General features: G+C 41.3%; 1 protein-coding gene and 1 long non-coding RNA gene across 16 annotated transcripts in view; one reads left to right on the forward strand and one right to left on the reverse strand.

Moving 5' to 3' along the window:
• Window positions 1–1,847: 1,847 nt before the first annotated feature.
• LOC135971829 (uncharacterized) lies at window positions 1,848–5,106 on the reverse strand. Its single transcript, XR_010588127.2, has 2 exons — window positions 4,891–5,106; window positions 1,848–1,889 (listed from the first exon to the last, which is right to left on the reverse strand). It is a non-coding gene; the product is annotated as an uncharacterized lncRNA (long non-coding RNA).
• A 9,992-nt stretch (window positions 5,107–15,098) lies between these two features.
• The window catches only part of MAP2K5 (mitogen-activated protein kinase kinase 5), a 264,267-nt gene continuing 259,157 nt past the window's right edge, over window positions 15,099–20,208 (forward strand). For all 15 annotated transcript variants that reach the window (XM_045395630.3, XM_065548107.2, XM_045395631.3 and 12 more), the window contains exon 1: window positions 15,099–15,874. In XM_045395630.3, the coding sequence (XP_045251565.2) occupies window positions 15,740–15,874 (135 nt within the window). In that variant the 5' untranslated portion in view covers window positions 15,099–15,739. The remainder of the gene's footprint in view (window positions 15,875–20,208) is intronic.

The following is a 20,208-nucleotide window of genomic DNA, read 5'->3' on the forward strand; positions in this document are numbered from 1 at the left end:
ACTTGTCTAAAAGCAATTCTAAGTAACAGTTTAATCAAAGAAGTACTTACACCAATATATTTAGTCCAGATGAATATACTTGACACTAGTTAAATGAATGGCTTACACGAAGGAGATAGTGTTACTTAAGCTTCATTAATAATAAAACAACTGACTATTAGCATTTTGCAGGGAAGGCTAGAACTGATTTCCTCTGTAATGGGCAAAGTTAAATAACTATAGCTCATAAGTTTTAAGTCAAATACTGCTCATTCATTGCTGCTGGTCTTGTCAATACTGGCTGTAAAGGTTTGGTCCCAACACAAGGCTGGTAAAATGGTTTTTAATTACCAGACTATGAATACAGCTTTTCAGTAGAGTTGTACCTCTTTTCACACTGGCCTGTTTGATTTCTGATCATTTGTACTGCTGACTCTGCTTACCTGTTTTTCAATAGCTATAGTCAGTGTGACTTCTTGTCCATATGTGATAGGTAAGTCTCCTTGGAGAACATCTTTGACAAACTACCCTATTGATCTCTGTAATTCTCTGCTGCTTGCAGCATTAAATAGGGCCTTGATTTCTTGTCTGATGTGCTCACTATAACAATTAAGCAAATGTAATATTTTCTTGTATTACATGAAAATCAATAGACCTCTTGCTCTTATGGAGTTGATCATGGTGAAGGATGAACTCAACAATGGGTAAAGGTGTGGTTTAAAAATTTAAATATCATTCATTGGATTTATTAAGTCTTGTAAACTTTTAGTCCGAAAACAGTACTTCCCATTGAACAGCAATGGTTTAAGTTTTTTCTTTAAAGCTGCATATTACCAAAGTATTATGGCCTAAAAGGGAGAAAGTATAAACGTGTAAGTCAGGAGACTAAGTCTATTTTTAGTATCAGTGCTGTCTTTTTGACCTCAGGCTAATAACTCTCCTCCTTTGTGTCTTAGTTTTTCCACTTGCAATCTGAGAAGAATGAAACAAGAGACTTTTCTACCCGAAAATGTGCATCAGTTTTACTTTTGTCTCTGCAAAAGCTCTGTTTTTATAATCCACATTCTTCTGCTCCATATATTTACATTTATACTTAAAGGACTTCATTAATTAAAACATTTCAAAAACAAGGTGATGGAGAGAGAAGGAGAGGTGCGCTGAAGGCACATGCCCACTAACCCTGAAGTGCCATGTGGGGAGCTGAACAGGCCCTGCTCTTCTGCATATGAGTAGTTTCCTTAATTGGTGAAACCACTGATTTAGCTTTTCTGTCTTATTTCTTTTGATAGGATTTTTGTCTTTAAAATAATCCAACCAAAACTGTTTTAATAAAGGTGTACTTTTAGTACAAAACCTTGCATCTCTTCTATTGTTATTTCTATACAAATGAATGATCATGTATTGGAATAAATTTCTAGGCAAAATTCTCAGTTCCTGTGTAAGGTTTGAGCCACTATAAAGATTCAGTAACCAATTTGGGAGCATAGGAGAGGCTGCTAATACAAAAATCTCTTATTTTCTTAGTGCTGATGTCCTAAAATGCCAAATTGTACAATCAGTTATAGTTTACCACACATTTTGGGGCATTAATATTTTTCTAACGTTGACTTCTGTAAAAATTGAAACTTTTCTTTTTGAGAGGAGTTTTAGTCTTGTCCAGGCTGGAGTGCAGTGGTGCGATCTTGGCTCATTGCAGCCTCCGCCTCCCAGGTCCAAGTGATTCTCCTGTTTCAGCCTCCTGAGTAGCTGGGATTACAGGAATGCACCACCACGCCTGTCTAATTTTGTATTTTCAGTACAGACGGTTTCACCACGTTGGTCAGGCTGGTCTTGAACTACTGATCTCAGGTGATCCGCCCGCCTCGGCCTCCCAAAGTGCTGGGATTACAGGCATGAACCACCGCGCCTGGCTGAAACATTTTTAAGTATTAAAAACCATATGTATTTTTTAAAGTACATTTTACTTCACGTCATTTATATTTATATTCACCCAAAACTGTAAGCACAAAACATCTATAGTTCTTCATGAAATATCTTTTAACTCTGTTAATGATGTTTGAATAAGTGGGATGACATAAAAGGCAAAGATCTTGGTTTCACTTCACTGAAAAGCTAATGCAGACAACAGAAACCTTATCCTAAAACTAGTGGATTAAGTATCTACTGTTTTTCAGCACTTACTATTCAGACAATAATGACATTTGGGGGCATCTTAACCTAACAAGTACTTAGCATTACATCTCACCTGGGTCAACAGTCTAGGGTATCAGAGTTAAATTCTGTTACTGTAAATTAATGGAAAATGTAACTGCACTTTGCTGAAAGATCAATGTCCAATAAAGGCTGCACAATCAAATCTTGTTGCAATGATTGAGGTCTTTAATTGCCTTTCAAAGATAAGGTGGTAATCAACACAGCTTTAACTGATCTTTTTTACTAGTTCAATTACATGTTAATGACTAGTGCCAAGTCAGAATCTTTAACTACTTATACTTATTAAATCTGTTAGTAATGAAAAATTACTTAAGCTACACAATCGATAGAACACAAATCTTAATTACTAGATTTCACTTTCATATCATTTTATGTGCTTGACAAATGTTTCACCAGGGCTTTCCCAACAATAAGAAGTGTTATTAGTATGACCACAGTCCACAGAGTAGTTTTCTAATATAAATTGGAGATCAGATGTGGAATTTTTTTTCTTTTAATGAAAATGTGGCTAAAACAGTTTCCACCAACACAACCTTGGCAATTAAAAAAAAAAAAAAAAAAGGTGGCCGGGTGCAGTGGCTCACGCCTGTAATCCCAGCACTTTGGGAGGCCGAGGTGGGCAGATCACAAGGTCAAGAGATAGAGACACATCATGGCTTACATGGTGAAACCCTGTCTCTACCAAAAATACAAAAATTAGCTGCGCGTGGTGGCAGGCGCCTGTAGTCCCAGCTACTCAGGAGGCTGAGGCAGGAGAATGGCGTGAACCCAGAAGGCGTAGCTTGCAGTGACCGAGATCGCACCACTGCACTCCAGCCTGGGCGACAGAGCAAGACTCCGTCTCACCAAAAAAAAAAAAAAAGGCAAAACCAAAACCACAATTACTTTTGCACCAACCTATAATACTTCGGAAAAGGATAAAGGCAGATGACAAAAGAAAAAATAGACAAATACAACCAGGACTTCATCAAAATGTAAAATGTTTGTGCTTCAAAGGTCTCTATCAAGAAAATGAAAGACAACCCACGGAACGGGAGAAAATATGTACAAATCATATATCTGATAAGGGACTTATATCCAGAATACATAAATAACTTTTAAAGCTCACCAACCCAATTGAAAATTTGATTTGAACACACATTTCTCCAAGAAGATATATAAATGGCTAACAAGCACATGAAAAGATGTTCAACTAATCATTAGGAAAATGCAAAACAAACCCACAACGAGATACCACTTCATATCCACTAGGATGACTGTGATCAAAAAGACAAAAATAAGTGTGGATGAGAATGTGGAGAAATGAAAAACTCATGCATTGCTGGAGGAAATGTAAATTGGTGCAGCTGCTTTGGAAAAGTTTGGCAGTTGCTCAAAATATTAAACACGGAATTACTATATGACCCAGCAATTCTGCTCCTAGGTATATACCCTAGAGAACTGAAAACATATATCCACACAAAAACTTGTACACAATTGTTCATATCAGCATTATTCATACTAGCAAAAAAGTGGAAACAAAAATATTCATTAGTTGATGAACAGGTAACATGTAGCATAGTGACACAACGGAATATTACTCATTCAAAAAAGGGATGAAATACTGATACAAGCTATACCAATGATGAAGCTTAAAACTATTACACTAAGTGAGGCCGAGCAAGGTGGCTCACGCCTGTAATCCCAGCACTTTGGGAGGCTGAGGCGGGCGGATCACAAGGTCAGGAGATCGAAACCATCCTGGCGAACACGGTGAAACCCCGTTTCTACTAAAAATAGAAAAAATTAGCCAGGCGTGGTGGCGGACTACAGGGTCGCAGCTACTCGAGAGGCCGAGGCAGGAGAATGGTGTGAACCCGGAAGGTGGAGGTTGCAGTGAGCCGAGATCGCGCCACTACACTCCAGCCTAGGTGACAGAGCCAGACTTTGTCTCAAAAAAAAAAAAAAAAAAAATTACACTAAGTGAAATCAGCCAGTCGTAAAAGATCTCATATAATTCCATTTATATGAAATGTTCCCAATAGGCAAATCTGTAGAGACGGAAGGTAGATTAGTGGTTGCCTAGGGCTGAAGAGGTTGGGGGGAAATGGGGAGTCACCACTAAGGGGCATGGGGTTTCTTTTGCTGCTGATGAAACTGTTCTAAAATTGATTGGGTTTGGTTGCCCAATTCTGTGACTATATGCAAACCACTGAATTGTACACTTTAAATGAAAGAAGTGTATGGAATTATATCTTAATAAGTCTCTTAAAATTATTAAAGAGAAGAGGACAGGCTGGATGCAGTTGCTCACGCCTGTAATCCCAACACTTTGGGAGGCCGAGGCAGGAGGATCACCCGAGGTCAGGAGTTCAAGACCAGTCTGGCTAACATGGTGAAACCCCATTTCTACTAAAAATACAAAAAATTAGCCAAGCGTGGTGGCGCGTGCCTATAATCTCAGCTACTTGGGAGGCTGAGGCAGGAGAATGGCTTGAACCTGGGAACTGGAGGTTGCAGTGAGCTGAGATCATGCCATTGCACTCCAGCTTGGGTAACAAGAGTGAAACTCTGTCTCAAAAAAAAAAAAAAAAAAAAAAAGGAAGAGGACAATGCACAATTAGTGTTTAATGGGTACAGAGTTTGGGTTCTGTAATATGATAAACGTTCTGTGGATGGATGGTATTGATGGTTGTAGAATAACATCAATGTACTTACAACCACTGAATGGTACAGTTAATGGGAGGTTGAGGCAGGAGGATTACTTGTGCCCAACAGTTTGAAAGCTGCAGTGTGGCATGATTGTGCCTGTTAACACCCAATGCACTCCAGCCTGGGCAACACAGCAAGACCTTGTCTCTAAAAAGAAAAAAAAAAAAAAGGTTAAGATGGTAAATATTATATTATGTGTATTTTATCACAATTAAAAATAATTTTTAAAAATTAGTAAAGGATTCAATGTTAGTATGATAAAATATGACTGCATGAGGTTAAAAAATGTTAGAGATTAAAATAGTTAAAGCATGTTGACATCATTTTGTATGTAGCAGTCTTAGAATTTAAAAATTTTAAATTATGAAACCTAGTTTTGATTAAGTAGATGAAATTTCATTTGGGATCATTTTTAGTAACATTATGAAAAGGATACATTTGGTTTGAGATTATTTAAGATAAGACCAACGTAAGGCATGTAAAGTGTTAGTAAATGAAAATATCCTTTCTTAGATCCTAGTTGCTGGATAAAGAGTATCAGTTACTACTAGTAAGCAGTTTTATGTAGTATTGCTTATGGCTATTTTAGTTGCACTTATATCATTTTAAATACAGTTTATGAACATTGTCCTATTCCATTATATTATTAATTTATCTTTGGTGATATTTATAGTATCAATTTAAAAGCTGTAAAACTTCATGAAAAGTAGCTTAAACAAGGATTTTGATAAACAAAAGCTTTCAGTTTTAAAAGCAAATCATGGAAACTGAACTTCTTAAAGAAGATTTGAAGTTTTTTTTGTTGTTGTTGATAGAATTATGAATCTTATAAACTCAGTATTTTTTAGTTAACCTAAATACATAAATCTATTTGAATTCATCTTATGAAAAGAGATATGTCATTAGATATATGATCATTATATGCTTTAGTGATTCATGGACCTTGTTACATACATGCTTTGTAATGTATGAATTATTTAGTAAGAAAAATCACAATAATTTTGTTGTTACTCAAAAATTTATGGGTTAGCAGAAACAATTATGCAGCCCCTGAAGCTGGTATGTTAAGGTAACATCATTAACACTACATAGTATAATTTTTTTAGTACTTATTTGACATAACCTTTACTGCTTCTGTGAGAATATATCAGTAATTTTATAACAATCTGTCTGTAAACAGAACATTGAATTTATTAACCACAAAGTGATTCATTTTACTCCATTTTCATATTAGTTCATAATTTAAAATCAGACTTAAAAAGTTGTCTACTCAAACCCTAAAGGAAGAATAAAAATATACAAAATAAAAAATTAATACTCTAGCAAATAGATATAAATGTAAAACTCCACTTAAAGTGGATATTTTTATTTCAGAAGACATAGATGTTTAAGAACTAGATGAAAATAGATATCTTTGTTACCTTTTTTACACACTGTATCAAGACTCTTCCCATGAGATGACAACCAAAATTTTAGTTTATGTTTTCAAATCTCTAAATTTATAAAATGAAGGAAGCAAGAATTTGAAAGTTTGAATAAAAATCTAAATAGTGTCACTTAATTTTAGATCACATTTCAAAATCAACAGTCATTTATTCATCCAAGAAATACTTTTGCCTTGACAGTGTTGAAGGCATTTGTCAATGTTGCCTTGACAGTGTTGAAATCCCAGTAACTTTCCCTGCCAACAAAATCTAGCAGTTCTAAATCTATTTATATAGTCCATTCAAGCCATACACAACTGGGTGAGAACCATGTGTTATGAAGTTTTCTTTCCAGCACTTATCATATAATAAAGCCTCAATGTTTAATAAATATGTGATGGTTCAAAATTAAAAAGAAAACTTGCATTTGTTTTTAATAGCTTTTTAAAAAACAGTATACTTTAATTGGAGATCATATGGATTCTTTACAAGAACAGCAATAAGTTTTGAAATATTATCTCAGATGTAATGAATTAACTATGAATGCTAAAGACAGGAGATTGTAATCTTGTTGAATTTCCTTTTGAGGTATTTCAAATGGTGCCACCTGTTTTCTCATACAATGATTTTGCTATTTTAAAATCAAATTTAGAATGATGTGTAGAAGTAAATGAAGTGAAACATGAAACAGAAAGTCCTAGAATCAGTTAGACTTACTCTTTTAAAACAGAACTAGAAGTAATGTGTTAGTAACTAGGAGACATGAAGAGTGTTTTAATCCTCAGAAAATGGAATGGGTTACCTCCTGAGACAGTCTTCTGTTGTTGGAGCTGTTCAGAGACTACATGTCAATTCCTTCGGGAGATGGGTAGGGGGCAGATAGAATCTTGAATGGGAAGGGGATTAGATTGATGATTTTTTAAGTCCCCTTTAACTCTGAAATTTTATTGTCATTCCTGCATGTCTATGTCTGGTTCCCAACCATGCTATTTAGTTTGGTATTTACCCACTTTCCACTATATGTGGAATACAAAGAACCCTGCTTTGAAGAGAAAAGATATGGTTTCAGTTCTTGCTCTACCATTGCTGGCTGGTAGAGTAACTTTGAGAAAAATTAGAGGTTTCTAAGTCTTTTTTTTTTTTTTTTTGAGACGGAGTCTTGCTCTGTCACCCAGGCTGGAGTACAGTGGTGCGATCTCGGCTCACTGCAAGCTCCATTCACGCCATTCTCCTGCCTCAGCCACCCGAGTAGCTGGGACTACAGACGCCCGCCACCGCACCCAGCTGATTTTTTGTATTTTTAGTAGAGATGGGGTTTCACCGTGTTAGCCCGGATGGTCTCCATCTCCTGACCACGTGATCCACCCACCTCGGCCTCCCAAAGTGCTGGGATTACCGGCGTGAGCCATAGCGCCCGGCGAGCTTTCCAAGTCTCAATGTCTTCACGTATACAATAAGAAATGTATCTAACACTTACATAGCATTTACTTTTGCCAGGTCCTCATCTAAGGACTTGGCACATATTGACTCACTTAATTCTCTCATAACAACCCCATGAATTAGGTACTGTTTTTATGTTTATTTTTCAGTTGTGGAAACCAAAGGGTCTTGCCCAAGGCCACACATGGTAAGTGTTCTTCCCATGTGTCTACAGAGTCCACATTCTCAGCCTCTACTCTACACTTGTCATAAGATGCACAAGATAATTTTGTTAGACAATGGATGCGGAAGTGTTCTGTTATTATGATTACAACTACATATAAAGAAAGTAATATAGATAAGTTTAAACAACGAGAAGAGAGAAAAAATAAAGTTTAAATGATTTGTAGGAACACCAGTCTACTCTACTGAAAAATGTGTTATGTAGAAATTATGTCTAATAAAATTTCAAATTAATAAATTAGTTCATTTTAGAGTGTTTAAAATCCACAGTGCTTGGCATGTAGTGGTGGTCCATGAATGACCTGTGGAACTGTAATTTCTGCCTCTGTGTGAGTGTATTGTTCGTTTCCATTCCTGCCGAAACAGAAGACGGCAACTCTCCTGTTACACTTTTGGGAGTTTGTGTTCATTTTTTGTCTGTCTCTTCATAGTCTTTAAAAAAAAAATTAAAAGGGCTGGGGGCAGTGGCTTACCTCTGTAATCCCAGCACTTTGGGAGGCCGAGGCAGGCAAATCACTTGAAGTCAGGAGCTCGAGACCAGCCTAGCCAATATGGTAAAAACCCATCTCTACTAAAAATACAAAAATTAGCCGGACATGGTGGTGCATGCCTGTAATCCCAACCACTCAGGATGCTGAGGCACGAGAATCACTTGAATGTGGGAGCCAGAGATTGCAGTGAGCGGAGAGTGTGCCACTGCATTCCAGCTTGGGTGACAGAGACTCTGTCTCAAAATTAATAGATATGAAGCAACATGAGAATAATTATGTTTATTGTTTTATTGTTGCTATTATACATTATTTTTTCAATCAAAATTTCAAAGACATTGCTGGTGTGTAGAAAGGCAACTTTGTTTTTTTGAGACAGGGTGTCACTCTGTCACCCAGGCTGGAGTGCAATGGTGTGATCACAGCTCACTGTAACCTCAACCTCCCAGGCTCAGGCAGTCCTCCCACCTCAGCCTCCTGAGTAGCTGGGACTACAGGCATGTGCCACCATGCCTGGCTAATTTTTGTATTTTTTGTAGAGACAGGGTTTCACCATGTTGCCCAGGCTGGTCTTGAACTTCTAGGCTTAAGCGATCGGTGCCTTGGCCTCCCAAAGTGCTGAGATTACAGGTGTGAGTCACTGCATCTGGACTGTATTCTTTTAAATCAAAATTAATTGACATATATTGGAGTGTTACCTGCAAGGGCCCATACTGGGTGCTGAAGGAGACAGGTGAATTTCTTTTTTTTTTTTTTTTTTTTGAGATGGAGGCTTGCTCTGTTGCCCAGGCTGGAGTGCAGTGGCATGATTTTGGCTTACTGCAATGTCCACCTCCCGGGTTCAAGTGATTCTCAGGCTTCAGTCTCCCAAGTAGCTGGGACTATAGGCACATGCCACCACACCTGGCTAATTTTTTGTATTTTTAGTAGAGACAGGGTTTTACCATGTTAGCCAGGATGGTTTCGATCTCCTGACCTTGTGGTCCACCTGCCTTGCATTCCCAAAGTGCTGGGATTACAGGTGTGAGCCACCATGCCCAGCCAGGTGAATTTCTTAGTAGAGATGGGGTTTTACCATGTTAGCCAGGATGGTTTTCATCTCCTGACCTTGTGATCCACCTGCCTCACCCTCCCAAAGCGCTGGGATTACAGGTGTGAGCCACCATGCCTGGCCAGGTGAATTTCTTAAACATAGGAGGCAATCATTATTTTAAATAAAATGTACCGTTTAATGGGAGTCTATAATTGTTATTGCCACAATCTTGGTGGTGGTGGTGGTGGAAAGGCAAGGGGGAAAGTGATTGATGTTCAAGGCAGGCAGGCGATGCAAGATGCAATGGAAGTTGCATTCCTATTATTCAACCTTCTCTGCTTTCAAAACTCCCTGTTCAGTCAGCAAATATTATTAAAGTGCCCACTATGTTCCAGATACTCTTTAGGTACTAGGGATATGGAAGTGAATAAAACACACAATTTCATCCCTTCACAAAGTTACAGTCTAGGTGAGAAACAAATGAGTAAAACATGTGGTATGTTAAATAGTGATAAATGGGCAGGGTGTGGTGGTTCATGCCTGTAATCCCAGCACTTTGGGAGACATGCAGATCACTTGAGCCCAGGAATTCAAGACCAACTTGGCCAACATGGTGAAACCCTGTCTCTACTAAAAATACAAAAAAATAGCTGGGCGTGGTGGTGCACACCTGTGGTCACAGCTACTCAGGGGGCTGAGGTGGGAGGATCGCTGGAGCCCAGGTGGTGGAGGTTACATTGAGCTGAGATCTCACCACTGCACTCCAGCCTGGGCGACAGAGCCAGACCCTATCTCAAAAACAGAAAGAAAAAAAAATAGTGATAAGCGCCAGGAGAAAAATAAACTAGGGAAGAGGATTAGGAATCATGCATGCCTTCATGCTTGTATCTATGGGTTTGAGGATGGCCTGCAATCTCGATAATGTGCCAAGGGAGAGCCTCACTCAGCAAGAAGGTGACCTTTGAGTCAAGACCTACAGAATATGAGGGAAGAGCCATGCAGATACCTAGGTTAAGAGCAATCCAAGCAGAGGAAATGGCAAATGCAAAGGCCCTGAAGTGGGATGCGGGACACTTTCAAGGCACAGTGAGGAGGAGGCTGGTATGAGTGAGGGAGAGTAGCAGGAAATGAAGTTTGAGAGTTTAGATGGGATGAGGGGCAGAATGTGTAGAGTTTTGTAGGCCAAGAAAAGGATTTTGGCTTTTTTCCTGCATAAGATAGGAAGCTGTCTGTAGAGTTTTAGTCAAACAAGTGACCTGATCTAACTGTGGCAACTGGGTAGATAATACTGCTGGTAGTAGGGGCAAGGGTGAAAACAGAAGATGAAAGAATAGTTTGGACTCGGGTAGTAGCAGTGAAGGTGGTGAGAAAGGCTCAGATTCTGGGTTAAGGATTCGATATTGGGATCAAGGTAATAAGAGATGAAGAAAACTTCTTTGAATTTATAACAGCAAAATGTAATTTTCCTCCTTAAAAAAATAAATCACAACAACAAAATAACCCTATTAAAATGGGCAAAAAAAAAAAAAGGCCAGGTGTGGTGGTTCACGCCTGTAATCCCAGCACTTTGGCAGGCCGAGGTGGGCGGATCACCTGAGGTTAGGAGTTCGAGACCAGCCTGGCCAACATGGTGAAGCCTTGTCTTTACTAAAAATACAAAAATTAGCTGGGTGTGGTAGCGCACACCTGTAGTCCCAGCTACTTGAGAGGCTGAGCCAGGAGAATCCCTTGAACCTGGGAGGCGGATGTTGCAGTGAGCTGAGATCGCACCACTGTACTCCAGCTTGGGAGACAGAGCAAGACTCTGTCTCAAAAATAAATAAATAAATAAATACATAAAATGGGCAAAAAACTTCAATAGGTATTTCTCCAAAGAAGATATACAAATGAGCAACAAGACTAGGTAAAGATGTTCAACGTCACTAATCATTAGAGAAATACAAATTAAAACCACAGTGAGATATCACATTATACCCAACAAGATAGCTACTATAAACAAATACAGAAAATAACAGAAATACAGAAAATAAGTGGTGGTGAAAATGTGGAGAAATTGGAACTCTTAATGCACTTTTGGTGAGAATGTAAAATGGTACAGCCACTATGGAAAACCGCATGGTGATTCCTCAAAAAATTAAACACAGAAAATATGATCCAGCAATTCCACTTTTGAGTATACATCCCAAAAAGTCAAAAGCAGAGACAGGAACAGATATTTGTACCCCCATGTTCATATCAGCTTTATTCACAATAGCCAAAAGGTGGAAACAACTTAAATGTTCATTGATAGATGAATGGATGAACACAATGTGTTATATACACACAACAGAATTTTGTTCAGCTTTAAAAAGGAACGAAATGGCCAGGGGTGGTGGCTCACGCCTGTGGGAGGCCAAGGCGGGTGGATCACCTGAGGTCAGGAGTTCGAGACCAGTCTGGCCAACATGGCGAAATCCTGTCTCTACTAAAAATACAAAAAGAAAAAGGAAATGCTGACACATGTTACAACATGGATGGACCTTGAAGGCATTATACTAAGCGAAATAAGCCTGTCACAAGAAGGCAGATACTGTATGATTCTATTTATATGAGGTATCCAGAGTAGTCAAATTCATAGAAATAGAAAGTTGATTGGTGGTTGCCAGGGGCTGGAGGGAAGGGGAAGTGGGCAGTTGTTTAGTAATATAGAGCTTCAGTTTTGCAAGATGAAAATCTGGAGATTGGCTGCATAACAGGGTAAATGTATGTAACATTACTGATCTGTACACTTCAAAATGAGTACAATGGTAAATTTTATGTGTATTTTATCACAATTAAAAAAATTCACTAGACATCTAACTTTTCAGTAATGTGTCTATTTTCAGTTGAATTTGCCAGCTAACAGAAGCCAATATAGGCCAGTTTTCATATTCTTAAGTGTTATCACACTGGTGCACTCACTGTTTTACCATTTTTCCTTCTGATTTTATTTTTCTCTTAGCATTTACTACTATCTAACATATATTTTACTCGTTTGACTGTGTTCCCCATCAGAATATAACTTCATGAGGGGAGGGATTTTCTATTACACTTAGTGAAAAGTAAATCCCTCAAGTAGGAACACTACAAGTAAGCACAGGTTTTTTTTTTTTTTTTTTTTTTACAGTAAGTTTGCTTAATGGCTAGTAAACTATCTCAGCCAGTACCTGAGTGACTATCTTGATTTGTATCATTTAAAAAGAAAAAAGGCTGGGTGCGGTGGCTCATGCCCGTAATCTTAGCACTTTAGGGGGCCGAGGGGTGGATCACTTGAGGTCAGGAGTTCGAGACCAGCCTGGCCAACGTGGTGAAACCTCGTCTCTACTAAAAGTACAACAATTAGCTGGGCATGGTGGCGCGTGCCTATAGTCCCAGCTACTTGGGAGGCTGAGGCAGGAGAATTGCTTGAACCTGGGAGATGGAGGTTGCAGTGAGCCGAGGTTGCGCAAGTGCACTCCAGTCTGGGTGACACAGTGAGACTCCGCCTCAAAAAAAAAAAAATTTTTAAAAAAGAAAAAAAGTACTAAATGCAAACGTCTTAAGATCACATACAACTATCATGTCAAATACTAAATATTCCTTAAATTTAGACAGTAGTTTATTCATTTTGGTAAAGATCAAAAAGTTACATTTTGTCATTTATGATACCAAATGGAATGGTCTTGTATTATCAGTGATTATGATGCTTCTCGCAATGAGAGTTAGAACTTTCTGGAAAATCCTTGCTCAAATCATCAAAGTTAAGATTTCTTACTATATAAAGGCTATGAAGAGCTGACGTGTAATTATACTGGCTCTGCAAATATTGGGAAAGAAATATGAGTTTGCCATTATCGTAGGAAAAGCTTCAGAATATGTATGCAAATTTGGCAAATTGAGTTGGTTTTCCCCATGGTACTTCGAATAAAAGAGACATTTTAACAAATCACAGATTCATAGAAAATCTCTAGTTTCGTGGTCTATTTTCCAAAATAATAGGAAATGAACTTTTAATAAAAGTACATGAGGACTTTTGATGAACAGTTTATTTTTCACAAAAGTGAAGTGCTGGTGAAAAGGGGCAATTCCTAGAATATCTGAAGGATCTGACTAAATGAATTTCTACCTAAGATATTAATTTACAGTAACTTAAAAAGTGATAATTTATCTCCTACAATGGACTTTCAAATTAAATATAAAAGTAACTCAGAGTAAAGCATGCAGAAAAATTTTGGTATTGTAACTGAAAATGACCAACATTAATTTTTTTCTCACATTAATCAAGCACCTTACTGTTAGAAGTGAAACTGACACGCCTCCTCAACCGAGTTTATACAAAATTCAACCCCCAAAAGTAGAGCCAATTCGTGCACCTTCATAAGAAAGAGATAAAGGACGAACCTACACGTTACAATTTGTAAACAAACCTCTGTAGAGGCATCATCATTCTACAAGACTATGCACTTTAAAATCTGAGATAACAACGCATTTGAAGATAACCAAGGTTGGCCAGGCGCGGTGGCTCACACCTGTAATCCCTCAGCACTTTGGGAGGCTGAGGTGGGTCAGGAGTTTGAGACCAGCCTGGCCAACAAAGTGAAACCCAGTCTCTACTGAAAATATAAAAATGAGCGGGCACGATGGCGCCCGCCTGTAGTCCCAGTTACCGGGGCGCAGGGGAAGGCAGGGGAATCGCTTGAATCCGGGAGGCGGAGGTTGTGGTGAGCAGAGGTCGCGCCATTGCACTCCAGCCTGGGCGACGGAGCGAGACTCTCAAAAACAAACAAAAAAAAGATAACCAAGGTTTATTGCTACTTCCGTGATATCACCAACTGCGTAAGCAGTGCTATTTAGTTGAAAATACATGGGCTAGACCGAATATTTCTGCAACAGTTTAATAAGAGACGATGATGCGACTACTGCAGCTGTCCCCAGGCAATTAAACTCTTCAGTGAATTTCTTTACTATTGCTTTTGAACAGGGAACTGTTTGCTATTTTAGGGCACTGGTGGGGTAAAGAACCTCACTGAAAAATGCAAATACGTTTTGCTAATGTGGGAGAAAGATGATCCTCTGAACCTGTGACTTGTAAGGGGGGGATAAAAAAAGATAACTATTTCTTGAGTTCTTGCCTTGCTCTTGCTGATTCGATGCACACAACCCCACGAACATTCAGATGCATGGCTTGACAAAGTGGGGATAACTGGGAGCTGCAGCCCAGTCTTTGAAGCTTTTGTAAAGACAAACGGTCTGCAATGTTAAGCCTTAAATTGGCTTTTGGCGGACTCCAGCCCTAGATCATTTTCACCCTTCGTTTGGTAGATGTTTTCACTTCGCTGTCATTAAGCAGGGTCAGGAAACGAAAGGGCCGTGACCTGGTCGCCGCGGGCGCGGGTGAGGAGGGTCTCCGAGCGAGCAGGACCAGTCTCTCCCCGACTCGCCACGCGCCACACGCCGCGCGCCGCTTCTTCAGCTCCCAGCGCCGGGGGTGCGTCCTCCCGGGAGCCGCTGCCCTTTTCCAACATGGCGCCGCGGGAGGCGGGTCCCGCTCGTTGGCTCCCGGGGTTCCGGCGCCGCGCGTTTTGGTTCCGGAGTAACAGTGTCGCCGCCGCCTTCCTCCTCCTCCTCTTGCCGCTACCGCCGTCGCCGCCGCAGCCGCCGCCGCTGCCGCCGCCGGTCCGCGCGGCCTCGGGTGGCCGGAGCTCAGCCTGCGCGCGCCGCGCCCTGTGTCTCCGGGTGGGGCAGAAGACTCGCCTCTTGACCCTCCCGTGGGGACTCTCCATGGTGTGGCGGCCCTGGGGCTCTTTCTTAATAGCCCCAGACTGAGTCCCTCCAGTCGAGGACCCTCTCCTAGTCCACTGACGAGCGGTGGACACCTGCCGCTGTATCTCCCCCAAACCGAGTCCTTGCCCTGCCGCCTCCTCACACCCACACGGCGGCAGAGAGCTTCACCATAGCGTTCGCTCAACTCCAGAACCTTCCGACCTCAGCTAGTTCCTGCGGGCCTCTGCCCGCTTCCCGGTGCACCCTCCCCTGGAGACACCTCAGACCCCCGACAGCCTGGGCAGGCTCGGTGCCTGCGGGTGCGTGCTTGATCACCCCTCCCCTCTTCCCACCCCCTTATCCGCCAGTCCCTTGTTTTCACCCTCTGTCCTTTGCCCCTCACTCCCCTTGTCACCTCTTGGAGCCTCTTCCTAACCAGCGGCCAGTGGGTATCCCCTACCCAAGGATGTGAGCCTCTTTAACCTGTAATGCTGTGGCTAGCCCTTGGCCCTTTTCCTGCCATGGAGAACCAGGTGCTGGTAATTCGCATCAAGATCCCAAATAGTGGCGCGGTGGACTGGACAGTGCACTCTGGGCCGCAGTTACTCTTCAGGGATGTACTGGTGAGTGGTAATCTCAGTGTCCAGATCCCAGCAAGGGGGACTCAGGGACTTGAGCAGTCAGCACCTTGACCACTGGTGACCTGAGCTAGTGGCAATGGCTACTGCTGGCTTCCTGTGGAGGCAGTTTTATTGCTTCAGGCACAGCATTGATAAATTGCAACCACTGAAACCTGGCAAATGTCTAGGACCCTGGGGAGATAGATCAAGCTGACTGAACCCCTGCCCTCAGAGAGCTCATAGCCCGGGCTGGGACACACATATAGTCACAACCACGCAAATGGAAACAGCTGAATCTAGAAGAGATGTTTTTTTCCCCCAAGTGTTTCAGGGAATGTCCCTGGACAGATTCCAGCCCTGTTTTTCTACTGAGTTCTCTGAACTTGGTGACCAGCTGAGAAAGGGAAAAAGGACAACTTTAACTTACCGTGTTTGAGCACACTGTTTAATTTATTTATTTTGAGGCAGGGCCTCAGTCTGTTGCTCAGGCTGCAGTGCTGTGGCACGATCTCGGCTCACTGCAGCCTCTGCCTCCTGGGCTCAAGTGATTCTCCTACCTCAGCCTCCCGAGTAGCTGGCACATGCTACCACACCTGGATAATTTTTGTATCTTGTAGAGATGAGGTATTGCCATGTTGCCCAGGCTGGTCTCGAACTCCTGCGATTTGCTTGCCTCGGCCTTGCCAAAGTGCTGAGATTACAGGTGTGAGTTACTGTGTCCAGCCTGAGCAAACTTAAAGCATTATTGAATGTAAGACGTTTTATTTAGAAAAACATGCTGCCCATGACGGTATGACACATCATCCGTTATTAAAATCAGTCCAGTTTCAGAGATAGTAAAATTGAGGGAAAATGTGCATCTTATAATTGGTGATATTTTACTTTCAGATTATTCAGAATATATTTCAAATAAAATGATGGAATTTTAGAGCAGGGTGTAACACTGTAGGTGGCCTGTTTCTTTTTTGCAGATAGTTACTGAGGAGCAGTGAGGTGAAATGGCTTTTCCAAAGCTGTGAGCTCAATACCAGAACTAAAATTGTGTTTCATTGACTTAGTAGGTTTATCTCCCTACATGTTGCAGCCACTTCTGATCTTTCTGGTATTCATTTGAGATAGACAGGGTGCCTTGTGGCCCGTTCTACATGCTGAATAACTGAAGCATGGAAGACAGAAGCGGACATTCCGAAAAGCACATTGCTAGCAGCAGATCTGTAATGGAACTTGCCTGCAAGTTAAGAGTGGGCAAGGTGGCAGGATCTTGGGAAGAGGAAGATTTGTGATGTGATTTTTCATTGTCTTGGGTAACTCAGTCAAAATTTGATTTCTATAACTTCATTTTGAGTTCTGGATGTTACTGACTGCCCAGGCCATGCACATTTTTGGGTGCCTTGGCTGAGAGCTTTCCATATTGTGCATCAAATGCCATCCTTCTCTTTGTAGCCAGAGTTCTCCACACAGTCACGCACACACAGATTTCCCCTCATGATAAGGCCCAGGCTCCTTCACATGGTCCTCTGAGCACATCTGGATTGGCCCCTGTCTGCCTGGCACCTGTGTCATCTCTCATCACAGGCCTATATACTTCTGTGCCTCACTTATATAGGTTGATTTTCAGTTCTCCCAGGTGTCCAGACTGTCTACAGTCTGCCCTTCACCGGCCGATTCCCACCTGTCCTTCCAAGCCAAGTTGTGCTTTTTCTCTGTCATTCTTGGTTATATGCCCCACCTCTCTGCTGCCACAGCTTTGTGTGGGTCCCCCAGCAAAGCACATGTTTGATCATTATACTTTGTCTCCTCCACTAGATGGTAAACTTCTGGAGGAGATAGGTATGTTGGTTTTTGTTTCTTCATAGGACCCCAGAATACTTGTTTAAGAAGGAAACTTAAAAGAGGATGCATGCAATTATGGTTCTGTGGACAGAACACGAGGTTTAGAGTCAAGGAATTTGGGTTTAATTGCAAGCTGTCCCTGTCTACCTGTCTGAGCCTTAGTTTCCTTATTTGTAAAACAGGGAAACTTGTACCTTCCTCAAAGACTTGGCAAGATTATGTGAGATTGTGACTGATGAGAAAGACGGGCTTTCTCTTACTCATTTAAAACAATGGAAGGTTGATTATTATGTGATTATATTATTTGATTATGTGATTATTTCAAGAACAGCCCAGTGTTTAAGACCACAAACTCTGGAGCCAAGTTGTTTAAATCGCAAGTTGTACTACTAGGGCAAGTATCTTCTGTATCCCAGTTTCTTTATTTGTGAAAAAAAGTTGGGGAGGGGTGAAAGTAATGCCTACCTCCTAGAGTTCTGAGGACTCCTTGAGTTGATACATGTAAAGCTCTCAGAAAAACTTAGCACATAGTAAGCGCTCCATTAGTGTTGTTATTATTGATGGGATTGTTATTATAAGGGATTGGACTTGGGTCTTCTGTTTCTTGAGCATCTCTAAGTTGTACCTGGCTCAAGGCTGACTGGCCTAACAGGAAACACTACACAAGTGGCCCCACCACTAGAGCTCAGCATGCCAGCTGCCTGCACACTTTTGGCCAGGTAAGCCCAGGTGGAGCATGTTTTGTCAGGAAGGCCTGACGAAGGACCTGTGGCAGTGGGTGTTCAGTGCTATCTCCTAATGCTCCATTTTAGCAAATGTTCAAGCCCAGATCCTGGCAGACTCCTGTGATCTGTTCTCCAGGTTCACTTCATCTCTTCATCAAGAAAAGGCAAGAACCAACAGACACGTCAGCATCTCTGGCTTGGAACCTTAAACTTTAAAGCCACGTGGAACCTGGAAGAATCGCCTCATCAAATTCAGACTCATTTCAAATGAAGAGGCATGAACCCCACAGGGGCAAAATACCTTGCTAAAGCCACACAGCTAATTTTTGGCAGAACCTGACACAGATGCCAGAAGCAGGTTGTAGTCACCTAGTCAGCCATAACTGAGTGTCTCGGACCTGAAGTCAGCAGTTGAGGGCTCCAGTCACTGTGCATCAAATAGCTAGGAGACCCTGGGCAAGTCACTCCGTCTTTCTGGGCCTTGTCTTTTGTCTGAATCACCAGGGACGGGCTTAAGTATGGAGGCTGACCTGACCCTCAAAGGTAGAGACATTTGGGTCTTTGGTTTTGCAGCTTTCTGTGTTTCTCTTTTTCCCTGGAGACTGAGTTCCTAGTTTTGGGAAAACTGTACAAGAGGTTCGGTTAGTGTGTGATGAGAGAGAATGCTCAACCCTCTCCCCTCTTCTTTTTGTATCCTGTGGTCTCCAAGCTCAGATTTCCCCTCATCTATAAGACTTCTGGGCCAGGAGTGGTGGCTTAGGCCTGTAATGCGAACACTTTGGGAGGCTGAGGTGGGTGGATTGCTTGAACCCAGGAGTTCGAGACCAGCCTGGGCAACATGGCGAAACCCCGTCTCTACAAAAAATGCAAAAATTAGTAGGGCATGGTGGCACACACCTGTAGTACCAGCTATTAGGGAGGCTGAGATGGGAAAATCTCTCGAACCCAGAGGTTGAGGCTATAGTGAGCCGTGATTGCACCACTACATTCCAGCTTGGGTCACACAGCGAGACCCTATCTCAAAAAAGAAGAAAACACACATGCGCGCGCACACACACACACACACACAAAGATTTCTGTCTAAATTGAGTGTGATTTTTCCTTTCTCCTGAGTTACCAAATACTATTTGCTATTTATGTCTTTTGTTTGGTGCTTATACTCTAAGTGTTTTATATTGCTAGTCTTTCAGGTTTGTCTTTATCTCCGTAACCAGTTTATAATCTTCCTAAAGTCAAGGATCAAGTTTTATTCTCCTGTAGCCTACAGCTTTGTGATCTTTATGCTCCTGGCATGTTGTAGATACTCAATTATGTTTTGGATCTGTCAGATATTTGTCTGATTTTTTGAAAGGAAGAAGAAAAGCATCAAAAAATGGTCATCATCAAGATATGTAAACTTCAGTTTTCTTTTTCTTTCTTTCTTTTTTTTTTTTTTTTTTTTTGAGACGGAGTCACTCTGTTGCCCAGGCTGGAATGCAGTGGTTTGATCTCGGATCACTGCAACCTCTGCCTCCCAGGTTCAGGTGATTCTCCTGCTTTAGCCTCCTGAGCAGCTGGGATTACAGGTACACACCACATGTCCAGGTGATTTTTTTGTATTTTTAGTAGAGACAGGGTTTCACCATGTTGGCCAGGCTGGTCTCAAACTCCTGACCTCAAGTGATCCACCCACTTTGGCCCCCTGAAGTGCTGGGATTATAGGTGTGAGCCACTGCGCCCATCCTGGTTTTCTTTTGAAACCTTCTTTAGGTTAGGTATATGTTATATTGTTGAGAGTAG

This window comes from Macaca fascicularis, chromosome 7 (assembly GCF_037993035.2).
Source record: "Macaca fascicularis isolate 582-1 chromosome 7, T2T-MFA8v1.1".
Classification (NCBI taxonomy): domain Eukaryota; kingdom Metazoa; phylum Chordata; class Mammalia; order Primates; family Cercopithecidae; genus Macaca; species Macaca fascicularis.